The 19,087-nt window shown below is 38.0% G+C and overlaps 1 protein-coding gene across 2 annotated transcripts in view; it reads right to left on the bottom strand.

Moving 5' to 3' along the window:
- Positions 1 to 19,087, bottom strand: part of myo1d (myosin 1D) — a 557,628-nt gene that overhangs the window by 188,852 nt on the left and 349,689 nt on the right. For both annotated transcript variants that reach the window (XM_073070702.1, XM_073070703.1), the window contains 2 exons: positions 16,950 to 17,173; positions 7,042 to 7,186 (listed from right to left, as the gene is read on the bottom strand). In XM_073070702.1, coding sequence (XP_072926803.1) covers positions 7,042 to 7,186; positions 16,950 to 17,173 — 369 coding nt within the window. The remainder of the gene's footprint in view (positions 1 to 7,041; positions 7,187 to 16,949; positions 17,174 to 19,087) is intronic.

The raw sequence follows: 19,087 nt of genomic DNA, 5'->3' as shown, positions 1-19,087 counted from the left end.
TGTAAATCTTTGAAGGTGACCAGGTTAATTCAGAAAGCATTGAAGAAAACAAATGGAATACAAGTTTATGAAGTGAATACAAAAACAAGGACATATCACTAGCTAGCCTTTAGCAGGAACCATGTTAATTCTGGGAATTATACTGTGGTGCTCTGGGGGCAAGGTCGACAACACTCCCCAGCATTCCTCGCGGCCAACGCTAATTATTGTTCTTGTTTTAAAATGCATTCATGGCGTGCATGTTCAGTAGAATTATGGTGAGGTGTTCAAGTTCATTTATTTTAGCTCAGATTATACAGTTTCTTGCTTGTGTGTTTGTGTGCTACTCTTTGTGTGCAATAATCACCTTCCCCACCAGCATGTGACTGAGTTAGTTCTCACCGAGCTATTGCACTCTGTCTGTTATTGTGCTTGTCGCAATAACAACGGTAGTTGAGGTAAATGAGCTCTTCTCATCTCATCATGGACCGAAGTACTTTAGAGGAAACGGATGAACATATAACATAGAAATTTACAGCACATTACAGGCCTTTTGGCCCACAATGCTGTGCCAATTATGTAACCTACTCTAGAAACTGCCTAGAATTTTCCTAGCGCATAGCGCTCAATATTTCTACGTTCCATATACCTATCTAAGAAGCTCTTAAAAGACCCTACTATATCCGTTTCCACCACTGCCACTGGCATTCCATACACCCACCACTCTCTGTGTGAAAAACTTACCCCTGACATGCCTTAGTAACCTATTTCCAAGCACCTTAAAACTATGCTCCCTCGTGTTAACCATTTCAGCCCTGGGAAAAAAGCCTCTGGCTATCCACACGATCAATGCCCCTCATCATCTTATACACCTCTATCAGGTCACTTCTCATCCTCCGTCACTCCAAGGAGAAAAGTACACTCAGCCTATTTTCATAAGGTATGCCCTCCAATTCAGCCTATTTTCATAAAGTATGCCCTCCAATTCAGCTTATTTTCATAGGGTATGCCCTCCACTTCAGCCTATTTTCATAAGGTATGCCCTCCAATTCAGGCAACATTCTTGTAAATCTCCTCTGCACTCTCTCTATAGTATCCACATCCTTCCTGTAGTGAGGTGACCAGAAATGAACACAGTACTCCAAGTGGGGTCTGACCAAGGTCTTATATAGCTGTAACATTACCTCATGGCTCTTGAACTTAGTCCCATAGTTGATGAATGCTAACACACTATATGCCTTCTTAACAACACTATCAACCTGCACAGCAGCTTTGAGTGTCCTATCAACACAGAACCCAAGATCTCTCAGATCCTCCACACTGCCAAGAGTCTTACCATTTGTATTATATTCTGTCTTCAAATTGGACTACCAAAATAAACCACTTCACACTTATCTGGCTTGAAGTCCATTCTGCGACTTCTCAGCCGAGTTCTGCATCCTATCGATGTCCTGCTGTAACATCTGACAATCCTCCAGACTATCCACTACACCCCAACCTTTGTGTCTTCAGCAAACTCACTAACCCATCCCTCCTCTTCTTCATCCAGGTCATTTATAAAAATCACAAAGAGAAAGGGTCCCAGAACAGTTCCCTGAGGCACACCACTGGTCACCAACCTCCATACAGAATACAACCCACCTATAACCACCCTTTGCCTTCTGCAAGCCAATTCTGGATCCACAAAGCAAGGTCTCCTTGGATCCCATGCCTCCTTACTTTCTGAAGGAGTCTTCTTCATGTTCTCTGCAGTCCGAATATCTCACTTCTCTGCAACACTCATGAAATCAGAATTGTTCTAATGTTCATGTTGCATTCTTACATTTCACAACATATTAACACAAGTTGAAAATGCAACTGAAATCCACAAAATATTTTCTCAACTTGAATATCTACCTTGTGAAAGGCAAGTGTACTTAGTGGATCATACGGTGACCTCAAAAAACATAAACAGGTAGAGTAAAAAGACATTAATAGGACAGTCATATCAAACTTTGATTCCTCTACTGTCCTTTCTTATCAAATTCCTCCTTCTTAAGCCCTTTACCTCTTCCACCTATCATTTGCTTGCTTCTCACATCAATCCCTTTCATTCCCCTACCCTTTTCTAGCCACATGCATTCACCCTCACTTGGACTCACCTATGAACTCTCAGCTTTTACTCCTCCTCCTTCCCATCATCCCACTTTTTTATTCTGGCATCTTTCCCCTTCCTTTCCAATCCTGAGGAGCCTTCAGCCTGTAACAATGATTGTTCATTTCCGTCCATAGATGCTGCCCAGCCTGCTGAGTTCTTCCAAATTTTGAAATAAATCTGTGTTTCTGACTCAGAAAGGCAACAAGACTAATTTATTTCAGCAGGACTGAAATATTACAAGAAGCCCCAATGTTCTACAAATATTTATAAAGGCATAAAAAGATTTTAAAAATCCTATTCCTGTGCTCAGTCTCTGGGTATTGAGTTTTATATTAAGTAAATATAGAAGTTTGTCTTTCTTTTAAATAAAATATTTGATGTTTTCATCTTTTTAGATAACCAGTCTAAAGATTGTTCTAACCTTTTAGATTTTGATAATTGTGATATTATTAGTTTTAAGGATGTTGATGATTTTAAAAGGGTTAGTAGTAGTTTTAATAATGTTTAATTATACTAATAGTCTCAGGTCAAGAGGGTCTGACAGAGGTAATTTCAATAATCTTATCACTCATTATGTGGCAGTTTCGAGTGTTGGTAGAAGACTTTCTGGCCTAGTGAAGAATGACTGTAATCCCTATAATTATGGTATTAATGCTTCTGACTGTGTAGCAGCTGACAGCATTGAGGATGTCATCTGGAGGACAGTCCGTGTTTCAGAATTAGAAGTAAAAGGCAGATTCCAACAAAAAAAAGAGAATGGAAAACAGCTTTGATTATTTTTATTCACAAAGCAAATACATAAATGCAATGCAAATACTGGAAGAAAAATAGAACTTAGAACAGTACTGCACAGCAACAGGCCCTTTGGACCACAACGTTGTGCTGAACTAATTACATTTGCTGAAGAAAAGCTACTGTTTCTGCTATTTCTATAAAATAAAATATGACTAGACTCACTGAGGATTTACTGAACATAGTTTTCTCCTAATTATTCAAGGAAGTCCTTGTTCATCACAACTGCCATCCTACTATCTCATTCATGGATGGTAATTTTCTGTCATCAATCACTAAATAGTGACTAAAGTTAGGAAACCAGGTAAATATATCTTTTTCATCAGATTGTTACCTCAGGTGAGTTCAGCTGACTCAAGAATTAAACCTTTGGTCCTCATAATTTATGTCATATTATCCAATACATTTGAAGTTCATCTGATACATTAAAAAAATCACTTTTCTTTTAACTTTATTTAGTTTGCATTTTAGTGATTGTGCTTCTTTTTTGGTACTAACATCCAAATTGGAAACCACACTCTCTAGCCATACATCCAAATCATTAAATACAGTGTAGGAACAGAACCCAATGTGAGACCATTACCAACTTCCAACAACTCTGAGAAAATTATACAGCTGTGTCTAATTATTTTCATTTATCTAAATATTTAACCATTTCATTCATAGATGTTTCAGAGATGCTCTATATCATAGAGGTTAAATCAAAAATTTTGATATTACCTCAAGTAGCTCTACCTTTGTGAAAATGAATATGGTATTGACTTTAGTCTTGTAGCGCAATAGAAACCAGGAAGATAGTTTTAGAACCTCCATCTTTTTTATTGAAAACCTCAGTCTTGTCTATTTTCCTTAGCTCTGCACTCACCTCGTTTCCTCCTAGCCAGATCAAGGATAAACTTGACTTGTGTTGCAATTCACTACAACAATGGTATAAGAACAGGAGTGCTTAGAAGTGGATGAGAGATGCAAATGAGCGGCAAACTTTGGAGATTGTCTTCAACAACCAACTTTAGGTAGAATAGACTACACCAAATTCAATGTCAATGGTAAATGATAAGAAGCTGAAAGTGTGTGGCACCATCTATTGATTAAGGTGAAAAGACTGAACTGTTTGCAATTGGTTGGGATGCAAGGAATGAGACAGGAGTTAATGATCTGTGGGACCAGAGAAGGCACCTAGTTCAAAACAAGGCAAATATGGTCCTGGGCTGTTACACTGGATCTTCATAGCAGTCACAGAGTCCATTCTCACGTACGGATGCGAGACGTGGACATTCACCAATACCATGAGAAAGTCACTAGATGGTTGCTATACACGAATGCTCCGGATGGCTCTTGACTGAGTTGGCAACAGCACATGACGAACGTCGAGCTCTATGACGACCTACCGATGCTCACTACTAAAATTGAGGCAAGAAAACTGCAACTAGCGGGGCACTGTCTACGCCACCCTGAGCTACCTGCCAGCCTAGTCATCACACGGGAGCCCAAGCATGGGAGGGTGAACCCTGGGTGCCCTCCCAAGACTATGGTCAACATGCTCCTAGAAGATAGCGACGTGGCTAATGTAGATGAACTGAACACACTGATGAGGGAGAGGGAGGGGTGGAGAGTCCGTCATTGTGCCTGACGCTGGCCCCCTAAGCCTGAGTCGACGTAGTAGTAGTAGTAGCTATTACATTCAGCAAAAGCAGGACATTTCCAGGCCAGTTAAAACATGTTTAAGAACATTAACATGCAGACAATGGGCAGCATTAACTTCACAAGCTAACTACTACTAATTGACAGCACTCAGAAATCTAAGTATAGTCAACTTGATAGAATGAAATCTCCTCTAATTAGTTGAAATCAATTAATTAATTAAGCAAAAATTTCAAAACCATCAAACTACTCTCTTGCTTATTTCACCAAATTCTTGAACTGGTCTATACAAACTCCAGTACACCCTAGAATCTTACGTGAATTTGTTAATCCAATCCTCAGTGTTTGGTATGCCAACATTTGGAATAGACTCTTTGACTCGATTTTCTCACTTGCAGACCCTAGTCAGTTTGAATTCACAACAACATCTCCTCCACAATCTCCCTCAGCACAGGTATGCCACAAAGCTGTGTGCTTAGACCTCTGTGCTACTTGCTTTATATGTATGACTGTGAGGCTAAGCACAGCTCCAATGCTATATGTAAGTTTGCCAATGACACCACAGTCACTGGCCGAATCAAGGGTGGTGACAAATTAGCATATTAGAGGGAGACTGAAAATCTGGTTGAGTGGTGCCAAAACAATAACCTCTCACTTAATATTAGGTAGACCAAGGAGATGATTATTGACTTCAGGAAAAGGAAACCGGAAGTCCATGAGCCAGTCTTCATCAGGGGATCAGAGGTGGAGAGCATTAGCAACTTTAAATACTTTGGTGTTATCTGTTCATGGATCTGTCCAGCATGTAAGTTCCATTACAAAGAAAGAACGGCAGTGCCTCTACTTTCTTAGAAGTTTCTGAAGATTCCGCTTGTCATCTGAATCTGTAACAAACTTCTATAGATTTGTGGTGGATAGTATATTGACTGGTTGCATATCAGCCTGGTATGGGAACACCAATGCCCTTGCAAGGAAAAGCCTACAAAAAGTAGTGTATATGGCTCAGTCCATTACAGTAAAAACCCTCCCCACCATTGAGCACATCTATATGAAGTGCTGTTGCAGGAAAGTGGCATCTATTATCAAAGACCCCCACTCCATCTAGAATATGCTCTCTTCTCACTGCTGTCATCATGAAGAAGGTACAGGAGCCTCAGAACCCACACCATCAGGTGCAGGAACAGTTACTACCCCTCAACTATCAGGCCATTGAACCAGATGAGATAACTTCACTCAATTTCACTCATCCTATCACTGAACTGTTCCCACTGAAACAGATTCACGTTCAAGAACCCCTCACCTCATGTTCTTGATATTTATTGGCTATTTATTTATTATTATTACCATTATTTTTTTCCTCATTCTTTTTGTTTTTGCAGTTTATTGATTTTTTTTGCACATTTGTGTCTGTCCACCCTTTTGGGTGTGGACTTTCATTAATTCTATTGTGTTTCTTGCATTTATTGTGAGTGCCCACAAGAAAATGAATCTCAGGGTTGTATATGGTGATATACTTTGTATATTTACTTATATAATAAATTTACTTTGAACTTTTCAACTGAGTTTGTTAAGTAATCTATACCTGCTCTTTCAACCATTGAGCTAGCCAAAGTTATATCAAATTGATCCTGAAAAACTGGATTTTTTTTGGAATAAATGGATCAAAACAAGAAGTCTATTTCCCATTTTGAATGGTCTGAAACTGGTGCAGAATTAATTATTTACACTTGACTTCTTATGTAAAGAAGTGAAATGCAGAAGGAGTAATTTTGACTGTCTTATACAAATTGCAACTAATCATGTCATTTGGGAGAAACTATGGGCATGGTTATAACATGCCTAATTTTGTATTCATTTTATGCTGTTAAAGTGTTTTTTTTTATAAATTACAGTTTCTGTGATCAATAGGGCTTGCAGCTAATGGTGTACAATGACATTATCAACATATGGCAGAAGTTTGAAAGCTAAAATTTGAAATAATCTCCTGCTCAGTACATGCATATAAACCGAATGTCACATGCTGAAAAATATGATGGCAAATTTAACCTTTTGAAAGAAAATATAACAAATATTTTAAATTTATTCCTGAATGGCATTGAAAGAAGTCATCATATTTAGTGTGAAATATATCACTTGATGAGTTAACCTACTTTCCCTCCTGAATGAAATCCACAGATTATTGGCAGAAAACTACGGGGCATTTTGTGAAGTGAATAAGAGCCAGTAGTTAAATTCAGCAATCAAATCAAAACAAAACAATATCAAAGTCCATTGTTCCTTTTTGTTTTCTGAAATTTAATGACATTGAGAATGATATCTAGAACAAAGCATGAGGAAGAAATCCTTGGGACTGAAATTATCTGGAAAAAAAACATATTTCCAAACATTTACAGTAAAGTTAAGAATTTTGTACCACTACAAAACTATCAGTACAGAGTAAGAAAGGAAGTTATCTCATGTGATCTCAACAATGCAATATCTTTAATACTCACGGATGCCAGGTAATTGCCCTCCCAACTTCTCTGGAGGCCCAGGTCACCTCTCTGACCCTTCAGGTTCTCCAAAGCTGCAACCTTTGCTCTGACCTGCAGCAGGTCGGCAGGTGGGATACTCTTAATCAGCTGAAATGCTCTCCATCTATTGGTAGGAATAAAATTCATTTTAAAATCCTTTTTATTAATTATTATTGAAGATCAACAAAAAAAGATACATTAAATCAATATGTCATTATGTACAATAGGGAATTAAATTAGCAAATAACTGATTAACAAAGCTAAGCAATATATCAATAATAAGAGAAAATAAAGTGTTAAGAATATTTTTTTGAAAGAAAAAGAAGGAAAAGAACCCCTACTAACTGAAAAAACCCCCAAAAAAACATTGGGAGCACAGCTTCGAAGCTATACATCATACAAGCTTCCATAAAAAAAACATCAATCCACCAACTCAAATCCACTTAAAGAAAAATCGGAAGGAAACCATATTAATTAACTCAAATCAGATGATAGTAGAGGGCGAATGAACCCCACCTTTTCTCAAAATCAAACCGAGGATCAAAAGTTCGACTTCTGATTTTCTCCAAACTAAGACATAACATCACCTGAGAAAACCATTGTATCAAAGTAGGAGCAGAAGCATCTTTCCATTTCAACAAAATAGCCCTTCTGGCCAATAATGTAACAAATGCAATTACATGTTGGTCTGATGGAGAAATACCATGAATATATTGAGGGATTATACCAAATAAAGCTGTCAATTTATTAAGTTGTAAATTAAACAATTAAAGGAATAAAATTAAAACAATTTCATGTAAGAAAGACTCACTTTTAATTATCACTTTTCACAAAATGAGTTTTGCAACCATTCAAAGTGTTAAAGATTAACAGATTAAACATATAAAGCTTTTGAGAGGCCAATAGCATCTTGGTTTAATATCTCATCTGAATAAAGATGTTTCAGGCAGTGTACAATACCCTCAATGCTTTGCTGCAAGTGGACACTGGAGTGGGCCTTCAGCATACATTCTACTTGAGATGAGAACACTATCTTTGAACCATGGAGTTGAAAGCAGTACTGTAATCACTGTATGGGAATTTGTTATAGTAATCTGTATTACAAAATATAAACTGCATTCAACACTCAAATCACAGCATTTGACTTATAAATGGACTGTTTTAGAGGTTTCTATTAATATCTAAAATGTAAAAGGAATAGTAAAAAGTCCAGCATTTTTCAGCTTCCCTATTGTTTCGTATGATGTGGAACATTAGTTATTAATGCTCTGATTTCCAATTATATTTTCAGAAAAAATCTCTAATTATAATCCATGACCAGCTTTCAAAGAAATGACAACTGTATTCTGCTGAAGAGCTATAAATTATAAGTTTTTGTTCTGGCTCTGCTGAATGCCAAAATGAGTAGCTGCACCAAGTTGCTCAGGATTTTTTTTATGAGGTCGAGTTGCTAGCTCAACACTCAACCCAGGCACAGATGGAGAGCGTGCAAGAGAGCCAGCCAGATTTGAACTCAGGACCTCTCACCCTGAATTCCAGTGCTGATGCCACTACACCACTAGCCAGCATAGATACCAGTGAAAATCTTATCTTCACTCAAATCAACAGCATGAACCTTCTGCATTAGGTGCTTGCTGATCCATGCCTACCTGCCATCACTTATCTCCATAACTATACAGAAGTTCACTGCAACTGCAGAAGTATAAAATGTTTGCACAACAGACTAATGGATATTTCCTGAATGCACTCTGAATGGAATCTAGAATACAAACTTCTCCAAATTCCCAGTAGACTCTGCTCACTTTTCCAATAGCAGGAAGAAGAGCAAGTTCAATTATTTTCATGGAAAGGAACAGTTGCAAGGGAGAAGTGCAAGTATTTTAAATTTTTATTTTATTTTTCTTTTTATGTTAATTTTATTACTTTAAATATTTACAAATATCAGTGGCACTCACAAATAGTTTAAACTATCACACTATTGATAGCTAATTATCCTAAGAGCATGGCTACATTTTGGATGGGGTAACCCTATGCCATGCTAGCCCTCAATAATCAGCTTGCAGCTGGCTTATTTGAAGAACTTCAAGAAGGGGCACCTACTCCTAGTATTACTGGGGCTTGTGAGCAACCTAGTCTGTACAAGATGCAGGCCCCCAGAATTGGCAGCTAAAGAAGGTCATGGTTTCTCTGTCTAGTTAAGAATGCCCTCATATTACATTATAGTCAAGTCAGAATCAGATTCTTCTCAACATTTATATTCCAAATGAAGAGTGGCAAAATATTAACAAGGAACCAGAATGATCAAAAGTGGAAATAGGAAGAATGAATAATAGAGGAGATTAAAGAATCAGGTACACTTTAGTCAAATTTATGAAACTATTATAATTTAAATTTCTAAGTAATTTGCTTAGTTACACACCTCAAGTCAGTTTTTTTTAATAGTTGGTATATGTGCTATTACTTGCCCAAGATCTAATCAAACCAAGCTGCTCAATGGAAAATCTTTGTTGAGCAGATCGATATCTGTACTAACATTTTTTGTTAAAATGTCCTTACAGCATTAAATGACACAATTTCACATCTGAGTAGATGAATTCTTTCATTATAGAGTTATAGAAAAGCACAGCACAGAAATAGGCCCTTCAACCCCTCTAGTCTATATGAAAACTATTTAAACTGCCTGTTCCCATCAACCTGCACCAGGTCACAGCCCTCTATACCACTACTATCCATGTACCTACCTAAACTTCTCTCAAACATTGAAATTGAGCTCGCATGCACCACTTGTACTGGCAGTTCATTCCACACTCTCACCACCCTCTGAGTCAAGAAGTTTCCCCTCATGTTCCCCTTTAACTTTTCACTTTTCACCTTTAACCCATGTCCTCTGGTTCTCGTCCCACCCAACTTCAGTGTGAAAAGCCTGCTTGCATTTACCCTATCTATACCACTCATAATTTTGTATACCTCTATCAAACCTCCTCTCAATCTTCTATGTTCTAAGGAATACAGTCCTAATTATTCAAGCTTTTCCTATAACTCAGGTCCTCCGGACCCAGCAACATCCTTGTAAATTTTCTCTGTACTCTTTGGATGTTATTTACACCCTTCATTCCGCTCTGAATTGGCCCTAACTAAACACCGTATTTCCTAGCAACAAGCAAACTGCTGGAGAAAGTCAGGTGGCCAAGTAGCGACAATGGGGGGGGGGGGAGGGTGGGAGAAGGAATTGTCAACATTTCAAGTCTAAACCCTGTACCAGGATGAATTCCACCCACAAAGTTCCTTCAGCAGATTGTTTATTGCTCCAGATTCCAGCATTTGCAGATTCCTGTATTCTCTAACTATCTTTAAGCAACTGCACCCAATGTTTGTCTATGTATTTTGAGTAATCTGTCTCATATCAAAAATCAAATCACAATGTATGAATAAAAGCGGTTGCTGTGTACCAAATAGCACAAATTTTGCGTAATTAAATGTCAGTACATTGCTCGGTCTGCCTCCAATAGCATTCATAATACAGGTCCTCCCCAGATTATGAAAGCCTGGTTTACGGACAGCCTATACACGTGAATGATATTGGGGAGATCGGCTAGTTTGATTTTCCAGCTGCTACAATGTTGTGAGGATCTTCTGTCATTCTAGAAATCAGTTCACAACAATATCATTGCATCATGCAGAAAATATCAAAATGGATTAGTTATACACCTCGGCTTATAGATAGATAGATAGATAGATAGATACTTTATTCATCCCCATGGGTTATGAATTATGGTTTATACATAAAACCATAAGATAAAGGAGCAGAATTAGGCCATTTGGCCCATCGAGTCTGCTCTGCCATTTCCTCATGGCTGATCTATTTTGTCTCTCAGCCCCAATCTCTTGCTTTTCTCCCCATATCCCTTCATACCCTGACCAATCAGGAATCTATCAACCTCTGCCTTATTGTTTTACAAAATTGAATTGCAGTGGATTTTAATTTGGCTTTTTTTTACACTGATCAACAGAAAAAGAATCTTTTGTGTTAAAGTGAAAACAGATCTCTACAAAGTTATCTAAATTAATTGTAAATATAAAACACAAAATAGTTGATTGCATAAGTTTCCCCCCCCCCCCCCCACCACTGGTGCAGCCAATTGGTTTTAGAAGTCACATAATTATAATTAATTAAATGGAGACCACTTGTGAGCAGTCATGGTGTTTCAATTGGTTCACCGGAGTCACTATCCTGGCAAAAACTACACCATGAAGATAAAAAGAACACTCCAAGCAACTCTGCAAAAAGTTATTGAAAAGCATGTTGGGAGATGGATATAAGAACATTTTCAGGTTGCTGAATATCCCTTGGAATACAGTTAAGATAATCATCAAGAATTGGAAAGAATATGGCACAGCAGTAAATCTGCCTAGAGCAGGCTGTCCTCAAAAATTGAGTGGCTGTGCAAGAAGGGGATGAGTGAGGGAGCCCACCGAGAGACTTATGACAACTCTGGAGCAGTTACAAGCTTCAGTGGCTGAGATGGGAGAGACTGCACATGGAACAACTGTTGCCTGGATGCTTCAGCTTTATGGAAGAGTGGCAAAGAGAAAGCCACTATTGGGAAAATAACTCATGTGAAATCTCGGCTAGAGTTTGCTAGGAGGCATGTGGGAGGCTCTAATGTCAGCTAGATGAAGGTTCTATGGTCTGATGAAACCAAAATTGAGCATTTTGACTAAATGTTATGTTTGGTATAAGCCAAACACTGCACATCATCAAAAACACAAGTGTTGTGGTGGCTGCATCATGTTGTGGGGATGCTTCACTGCAGCAGGCCCTGGGAGGCTTGTGAAGGTAGAGGGTAAAATGAATGCAGCAAAATAAAGGGAAATCCTGGAGAAAGCCTGATGCAGTCTTGAAGACAAATGTGACTTGGGAGAAGATGTGTTTTCCAGCAAGCCAATGACTCCAAGCATAAAGCTACACAGGAATGGCTTAAAAAGAACAAAGTTAATGTCCTGGAGTGGCCAAGTCAAAGTCTAGATCTCAAACCAATTGAAAATTTGTGGCTAGACTTGAAAAGGGCTGTTCACTCACGATCCCCATGCAATCTGACTGAGCTTGAGAAGTTTTGAAAAGAAGAATGGGGGAAAAATTACAGTATCCAGATGTGAAAAGCTGATAGAGGCCTATCAACACAAACTTAAGGCTGTAACTGCTGCCAAAGATGCATCTACTAAATACTGACTTGAAGGGGTAAGTAATTATGCAATCAATTATTTTGTTTAATAGTTGTAATAAATTTAGACTAACTTGTAGAAATTTCTGTTGATCAGTGACAAAAAATGATAAATTAAATCCACTGATTCAATGTTGTAAAACAATAAAATATAATAACACCTTGGGAGGAGAATGCCTTTTATAGGCACTGTACAGAAACATATGGACTCCACAGCTGCCTGTGGCAATGAATTCTACAGATTTGCCACCCTCTGGCTATAGAAATTCCTCCTCACCTCCATTCTAAAAGGACACCCTTTTATTCTGAGGCTGTGCCCTTTGGTCTTCCACCATAGGAAGCATTTTCCCCACATCCACTCTATCAAGGCCTTTCACCATTTCATTGGTTTCAGTTAGGTCACCCCTCATTCTTCTGAATTTTAGTGATTACTGGCCCAGAGCCATCAAACACTCTGTATATGACAAGCCATTCTAACCTGGAATCATTTTTGTGAACCTCCTTTGAACCCTCTCCAGTTTCAGCACATCCTTCCTAAGATAAGGGACTGAAAACTGCACATAATACTTCAAGTGAGGTCTCACCAGTGTTTTTTAAAAAGTCTAAACATTAAATCCTTTTTATATTCCAGTCCTCTTGACATGAATGCTAACATCACATTTACCTTCCTCACCACAGACTTGACCTGCAAATTAACCTTTGGGGGAATCCTGCATAAAGTCACCCAGGTTCCTTTGCACCTCAGTTTTTTGTATTTTCTCTCTATTTAGAAAATAGTCAACCCTTTCATTTCTTCTACCAAAGTGCATGACCATACACTTCCCGACACTGTATTCTATCGGCCACTTCTTTGTCCATTCTCCTAATCTGTTTAAGTCATGTAGCCTCTCTACTTATTCAGAACTACCTGCCCCTCCACCTATCTTCGTATCATTTGCAACAAAACCATCATCCATCAATTCCATCATCCAAATCATTGACATATAACATAAAATGAACCAGTCCCAACACAGACCCCCTGTGGAACATCACTGGTCACTGGCAGCCAACCAGAAAAGGCACCCTTTATTCCCAGTCTTTGCTTCCTGCCAATCAGCCACTGCTTTATCCATGCTAGAATCTTTCCTGCAATACCATGGGCTCGTAACTTATTAAACAACCTGGTATGGCACATGTTACCCTTGGTTAGCCTATGTTTTAATTTTAGTATACTGCTGGGAAGCTGCATTTCCAACTGACAAGGAATGAAATCCTGTTGTAACTTGGGGAGGTTTGACTTTCTTCCTGATATTCACCAATTTCAGAACTGTATAAACACCCCTTGAGTCCTGTAAATGTTTCTTTTAATTTATAAGTCTGCTTTTGATCAATGTATTTATGAAGTTATCTTGAGCATACTAAATTCTGCTGTACAGAGTGATACGGATAAATTATTAGTGTGGCTGAGAAGCCTGACAGTAGGAGAAACATTATTGTCATCTGTTGTAACTTCGGAGGACAGTTTATTGTGTCTGCTCCTTAGATTTGTGTTTGATACATGAATACATTATGTACATATGCAGAAATTGTGGCATTTCACTTTATAAAAAAAAATCTTGGTACATTTGCCTTAAATGCTTCTTTGCACAACCAATTGAGGCCAAAATATTATTCCATATGCAGGGCTTATATTTTTCATTTCATTTTACTTTCCATAAAAGATTATTAATTTAACTTGGAACCTCAGTCACAAAGGTTCTTCAATATATGGTTCTGATAATGACAAAGTCATGGACTGATGTGATATTCCTCTGTACTCATTCTGCAAATGACATGGTGCTGTTCTGTAATTTGTAACATGTTGAACCTGAATTTGGAGGAATACATAAAAGAAACCCTTGCTACTTCGGAGGTGCTGAAAAATCTTTCTTTTGAAAGAGTGGTGAATTTCATCATTCAGGCTGGTATTTTAAACATGGGCACAAGTTAAAGCAAACTTGCACTGTAATTTGCAAGTAAATTGGTTTAGTACCAGAAGTGATCCTGTCAGTGACTAGAGTTAGTTGATCTTTTTCTTTTCCGAACTTCTTGGCTATTGAGTAGAGTAACTGCAAATGAAATCCTCAGACTGAAAAACTTAGGCAAAATCTTCATTTCCTTTCATGTAATTATACTTAAGGAAGTAGTTCTAAGAACATCCCCATTTTCAACAATGACATGCAAGTGCCGAAGTTTACTGCACCAGCACCTCTCAAACCTATTACAAAGTCGAAAGTTGCAGGTGCATTGAAATGGCAAAGATCCCCCCCTCCCCCACAAGGCAACAGTGCCCTGATAAAGATACATATCAATGTTCCTTTGTTGCTGGATCCAAATCCTAGAACTCCTTTATAACTGTTCTGTGGATATAACTACAGCAATTCAAGAAGATGGCTCACCACCACTTTCACTAGGGCAAATCAGAATCAGAATCAGGTTTATTATCACTGGCATGTGATGTGAAATTTGTTAACTTAGCAGCAGCAGTTCAATGTAATACATAATCTAACAAAGAGAGCAAAATAATAAATAAAACATAATAAATAAACAAGTAAATCAATTACGTATATTGAATAGATTATTAAAAAATGTGCAAAAACAGAAATACTGTATGATTTTTAAAAAAAAAAGTGAGGTAGTGTCCAAAGCTTCAAAGTCCATTTAGGAATGGGGTTGGGCAAGGAATACTGCCCTTATTAGAGGTGACCATGTTCCCAAAAATGAATAAAAGTAGAGCAAAATGTAAATTCTGCATGATTGCTAGTCATTTATAGGCACGGAGTTTTATTGGCAAAATTACTAACTATTTATTCTCCATTTATCCTTTGGGGTAGTTTTGATTTTTCAGTAAAGCTTATTCCTAACATGAGTAGTTTTGGTTTGTTTATATATTACAGTTTTATAAATAGTTTTTTCAGTCTACAGTAAAATATTTTTGAAATCACTTAGAAGATATTGCACTTATCTGTATCTCTTACATGAACTGTTTACACATTGCAAACTAAAGCTGTTGTACAGTATATCCTGAAGCTTGATAAAGAATTCTTGATTCTGTTCTTCCTGTTACTATTGATGGTGAGGACGCGGATGTGGTACAAGTACCTGGGGGTGCACCTGGATGATGGACTTCTGTGTTGGTCCTTCACTCAAGCTGTGTACAAGAAGGGACAGAGTCACCTCTACTTCCTGAGGAGGTTTGAGGTCCTTTGGAGTATGCAGGCTCTCTTTCACATGTTCTTCTATGCAGTGGTGTTTTGGGGGGCAATGGTATCAACACAGGTGATGCCAACAAGCTCAATAAACTGATTAGAAAGACTGGCTCTGTTATAGGAGTCGAACTGGACATACTAGAGGCTGTGGTAGTACAAAGGATCCTATGGAAGATCTTGATAATTCTGGACAATGTTTCTCACCCTCTGAATGCCACCTTGGCTGAACAGAGGAGCACTTTTAGTAAAAGACTAAGACAACTGCGCTGCTCCAAAGAGCAGCTCTATGAGGTCACTCTTACCCTCGGCCATTAGGCTCTATAATGAGTCAACCTATAGCCGGGGAAGTGATGACCCCCTCCTGTTAACCTCTGTTTACCACAACCTGCTGTCCTGGACACACTGCAATACTACCATCACTTCTTATCTGGACAGTGTGAATGTGCACTCATTGCTGTCTAATACTGTAAATGCACTATCATTTTATTAGTGTGAATTTGGAAATCTTGTAATATTTGACTTGTAAATCTTGTACATCTTATTTTTAATGTAACTTTAAAAAATTCTCAATGCTCTTCTAGTATCTGTATATCTGTGCATTTGTAATACTACTGTGATACAGTAATTTCCTTTGGGATCAATAAAGTACTATAAATTTGGGTATTGTGCTGTAGTTAGCCTATTATATAATCCTAAAGATGCCTGACCAAATGGTCAAGTTTGATAGCCAGGAACTGATGAAGTTGTCAAAGCAATGGTAAACAATATGTTCTAAACTGATAAAATGAAGTTGCACACCATTTATTTTGCATATTGGGGTAAATCACTAAATATAGAATTTCAAATTTCAATATAGCTCATTAGACACATGAAAATGGAAGATGCACATTTTAACTCGAATGATCAAGTTGTGATAATGGAATCTACTTCAAGTTTGGAATAAACCACAGTTAAATCTTCAGCAAAAGTTACAAGGCAAAAACAAATAGAATTTCAAATGTCAGTACAGTAAACCATTAACTTTCAGTTTCACAAGTTTGTGGTCAAAACCCAATGCTACAGTATTGATTACATACTACAAGTTCTTCTGCTCATGAGAAAATCTTTCAACAACTAATTTCAGTCTCTATTCAATCACTGGGGGGAATTTTGACCTTTTAAGAATGTAAAGTACTTTGCAGAAGCAACAAACACTACCTCTTTTTATGCTGTCCCACTAACAGCCAAGGTTCACATCTCTACCCATGTCTATGTGACTTATCACTTGACAGAATTCATGGAAAATCTCCCAGCAAATAAAAGTCTTGTTCAGTTTTGCAAAGACCATCCACAAAATAACTCAGCTGGTGAGCAACTGTGATATTTGCGGTTTTTGAGATCTAAGGGTGTATGCTACACAATCACTAAATCACATTGACAATGCTGGTCAGCATTTTACCTTTGGTAAACAGACTGCAATGTTTCATCAAATTTATGTAGGATCTTGGGTGGAGTTGGCCATTTCACATGTTTACCATAATCCTTCATGGTCCCAACGTTCTGAAAACGCTTGCCTACTTCCCGGATATAAGATTTCACCTTGTACTTCCTGTAATGGCTTATAATAATGTAGACAGCTTTTGTGCGTTTATAGCGAAGTCGAGCTATGGTTCCCCTCCAGACCTATAAAAGAAAGTGGATATTTAATTAAGGAAAATGGACTAGAAATCTACCGATTACATAAAATACAAGCAGATATGCCCAAATTAGCTTAAGTATCTTTGAATCAGAATCAGGTATATTATCACCGGCATGTGACGTGAAATTTGTTAACTTGGCAGCAGCAGTTCAATGCAATACATAATACAGAAGGAAAACAACCAAAATAAATCAATTACAGTATACATATTGAATAGATTAAAATTGTGCAAAAAAAAAAGCTAATATATATTAAAAATAGTGAGGTTGTGTCCAAAGCTTCAATGTCTATTTAGGAATCAGATGGCTGTTGGGAAGAATCTGTTCCTGAATCACTGAGTATGTGCCTTCAGGCTTCTGTACCTCCTATCTGATGGTAACAGTGAGAAAAGGGCATGTCCTGGGTGCTGGAGGTCCTTAATAATGGACGCTGCCTTTCTGAGACACCGCTCCCTAAAGATGTCCTGGGTACTTTGTAGGCTAGTACCCAAGATGGAGTCAACCGAAACCTTGCGTTTCGAATTGAATTATAAGGGTACGTTGACAAAGACCCAATAGTTCCTTAATGGGTCTTTTATCACTTGCCGTTTCCACATCATTACTTTGGCCCTCTAACGTACTTACTGAAGTTGGGAACTTCTTGATTCAGACTGAATCAGCTTTAAGATTATTTCAGGTATGGAAAAGTACTTTTTCTCTTCCTGACCAAATTCCTTCCACGAGACTATTTTGCACCATTCTATCATTAACAAAGTATGGTGATTTGATCCTTGGTTAAACTGTATAAAATTCTTCAAGCAAAAATTCTTTATGAAGCTTTTTGGTTGGCTGCTCTACTGATTCTCAATATTTAAAAATTATCACCTTTTGCCAGTGGCTGATATCAACAACCCCAAGACTACAGAATGGGTGAGAAGCCACTGTGGCTTTCTTTCTACTAGCATATCCACAATTACTAATCAACATTGCAGCTCTTCAGATTATCAGTTCATTTGCAAACAAAACTCTTGCTTTTAACAAGCTTTAGCTGGGTGATTGCAGTTACAACACAACTTTGGCCCTTACTGAAACCTCCTTTGCTACCATATACCATATACTTTCCCACACATGGACTGTTTTCTTGGCACACAATCACACCCCCTGTAATGCAGTGTCTCCTGTACACAACCAAAATAATAACTTGGCTTCAATTTTGAATTGGTTTTAATACTGGGAATTCTGTAAATGGAAACCAGTAGGTACCTATTTACTGAGCCACACATAAAAAGTTGTTTAACAAGAAAAATGTTCAGGTGAAGGTGTTTTAATTAAAACAGCTTGACTTTTCATTGAAATTCAGGTGTTTGAAATCTGAGCCATGTTGACTTTTGTCAGATTTGACCAGGAATGACTGACAGGAATTGAGCCATATAAAACAGGAGATCTTTGGGTTCAAGTACCGGTGCATGCTCAAAAGAAATTGTAACCATAGAACGATCTTCCACAACTGTGCAGCACATAAACAGGCTATTTGTCTACAGTTTTTTAAAATTCTGACTCTTTGGAAGAGAAATACAATTAATTCTACTTTTCAAATGGGTATGCTGCAGGTGGTTATTGAATGAGATCGTGGTAATGGCAACTGGGAATTCTGTTGAGAAATGCTAGTGAGCTGAAATGTATAGCCGAGCACGTTCTGGAATTCCATGCCTGTACTCTGCGCACAAATGCAGAACACACTGGACATCACAACTACTATTCATCCCTGGGTTCCCCAGAATTTCCAGCTGATTCCTAATCTTTGATTGGAGGGAAGGAAACATTCCATAAACCGGCTGCTCAGCCTTGCCCTAACTATTAAACTACCAGACAAATGTGACCCTATTCCAAGGACTGGGATTATTGCCCTTGATTAAAATG

The sequence above is a fragment of the Hemitrygon akajei genome, chromosome 18 (assembly GCF_048418815.1).
Source record: "Hemitrygon akajei chromosome 18, sHemAka1.3, whole genome shotgun sequence".
Lineage (NCBI taxonomy): Eukaryota > Metazoa > Chordata > Chondrichthyes > Myliobatiformes > Dasyatidae > Hemitrygon > Hemitrygon akajei.
Note: the sequence above shows the minus strand (reverse complement) of the source record. Positions and strands in the feature narration are given on the sequence as shown.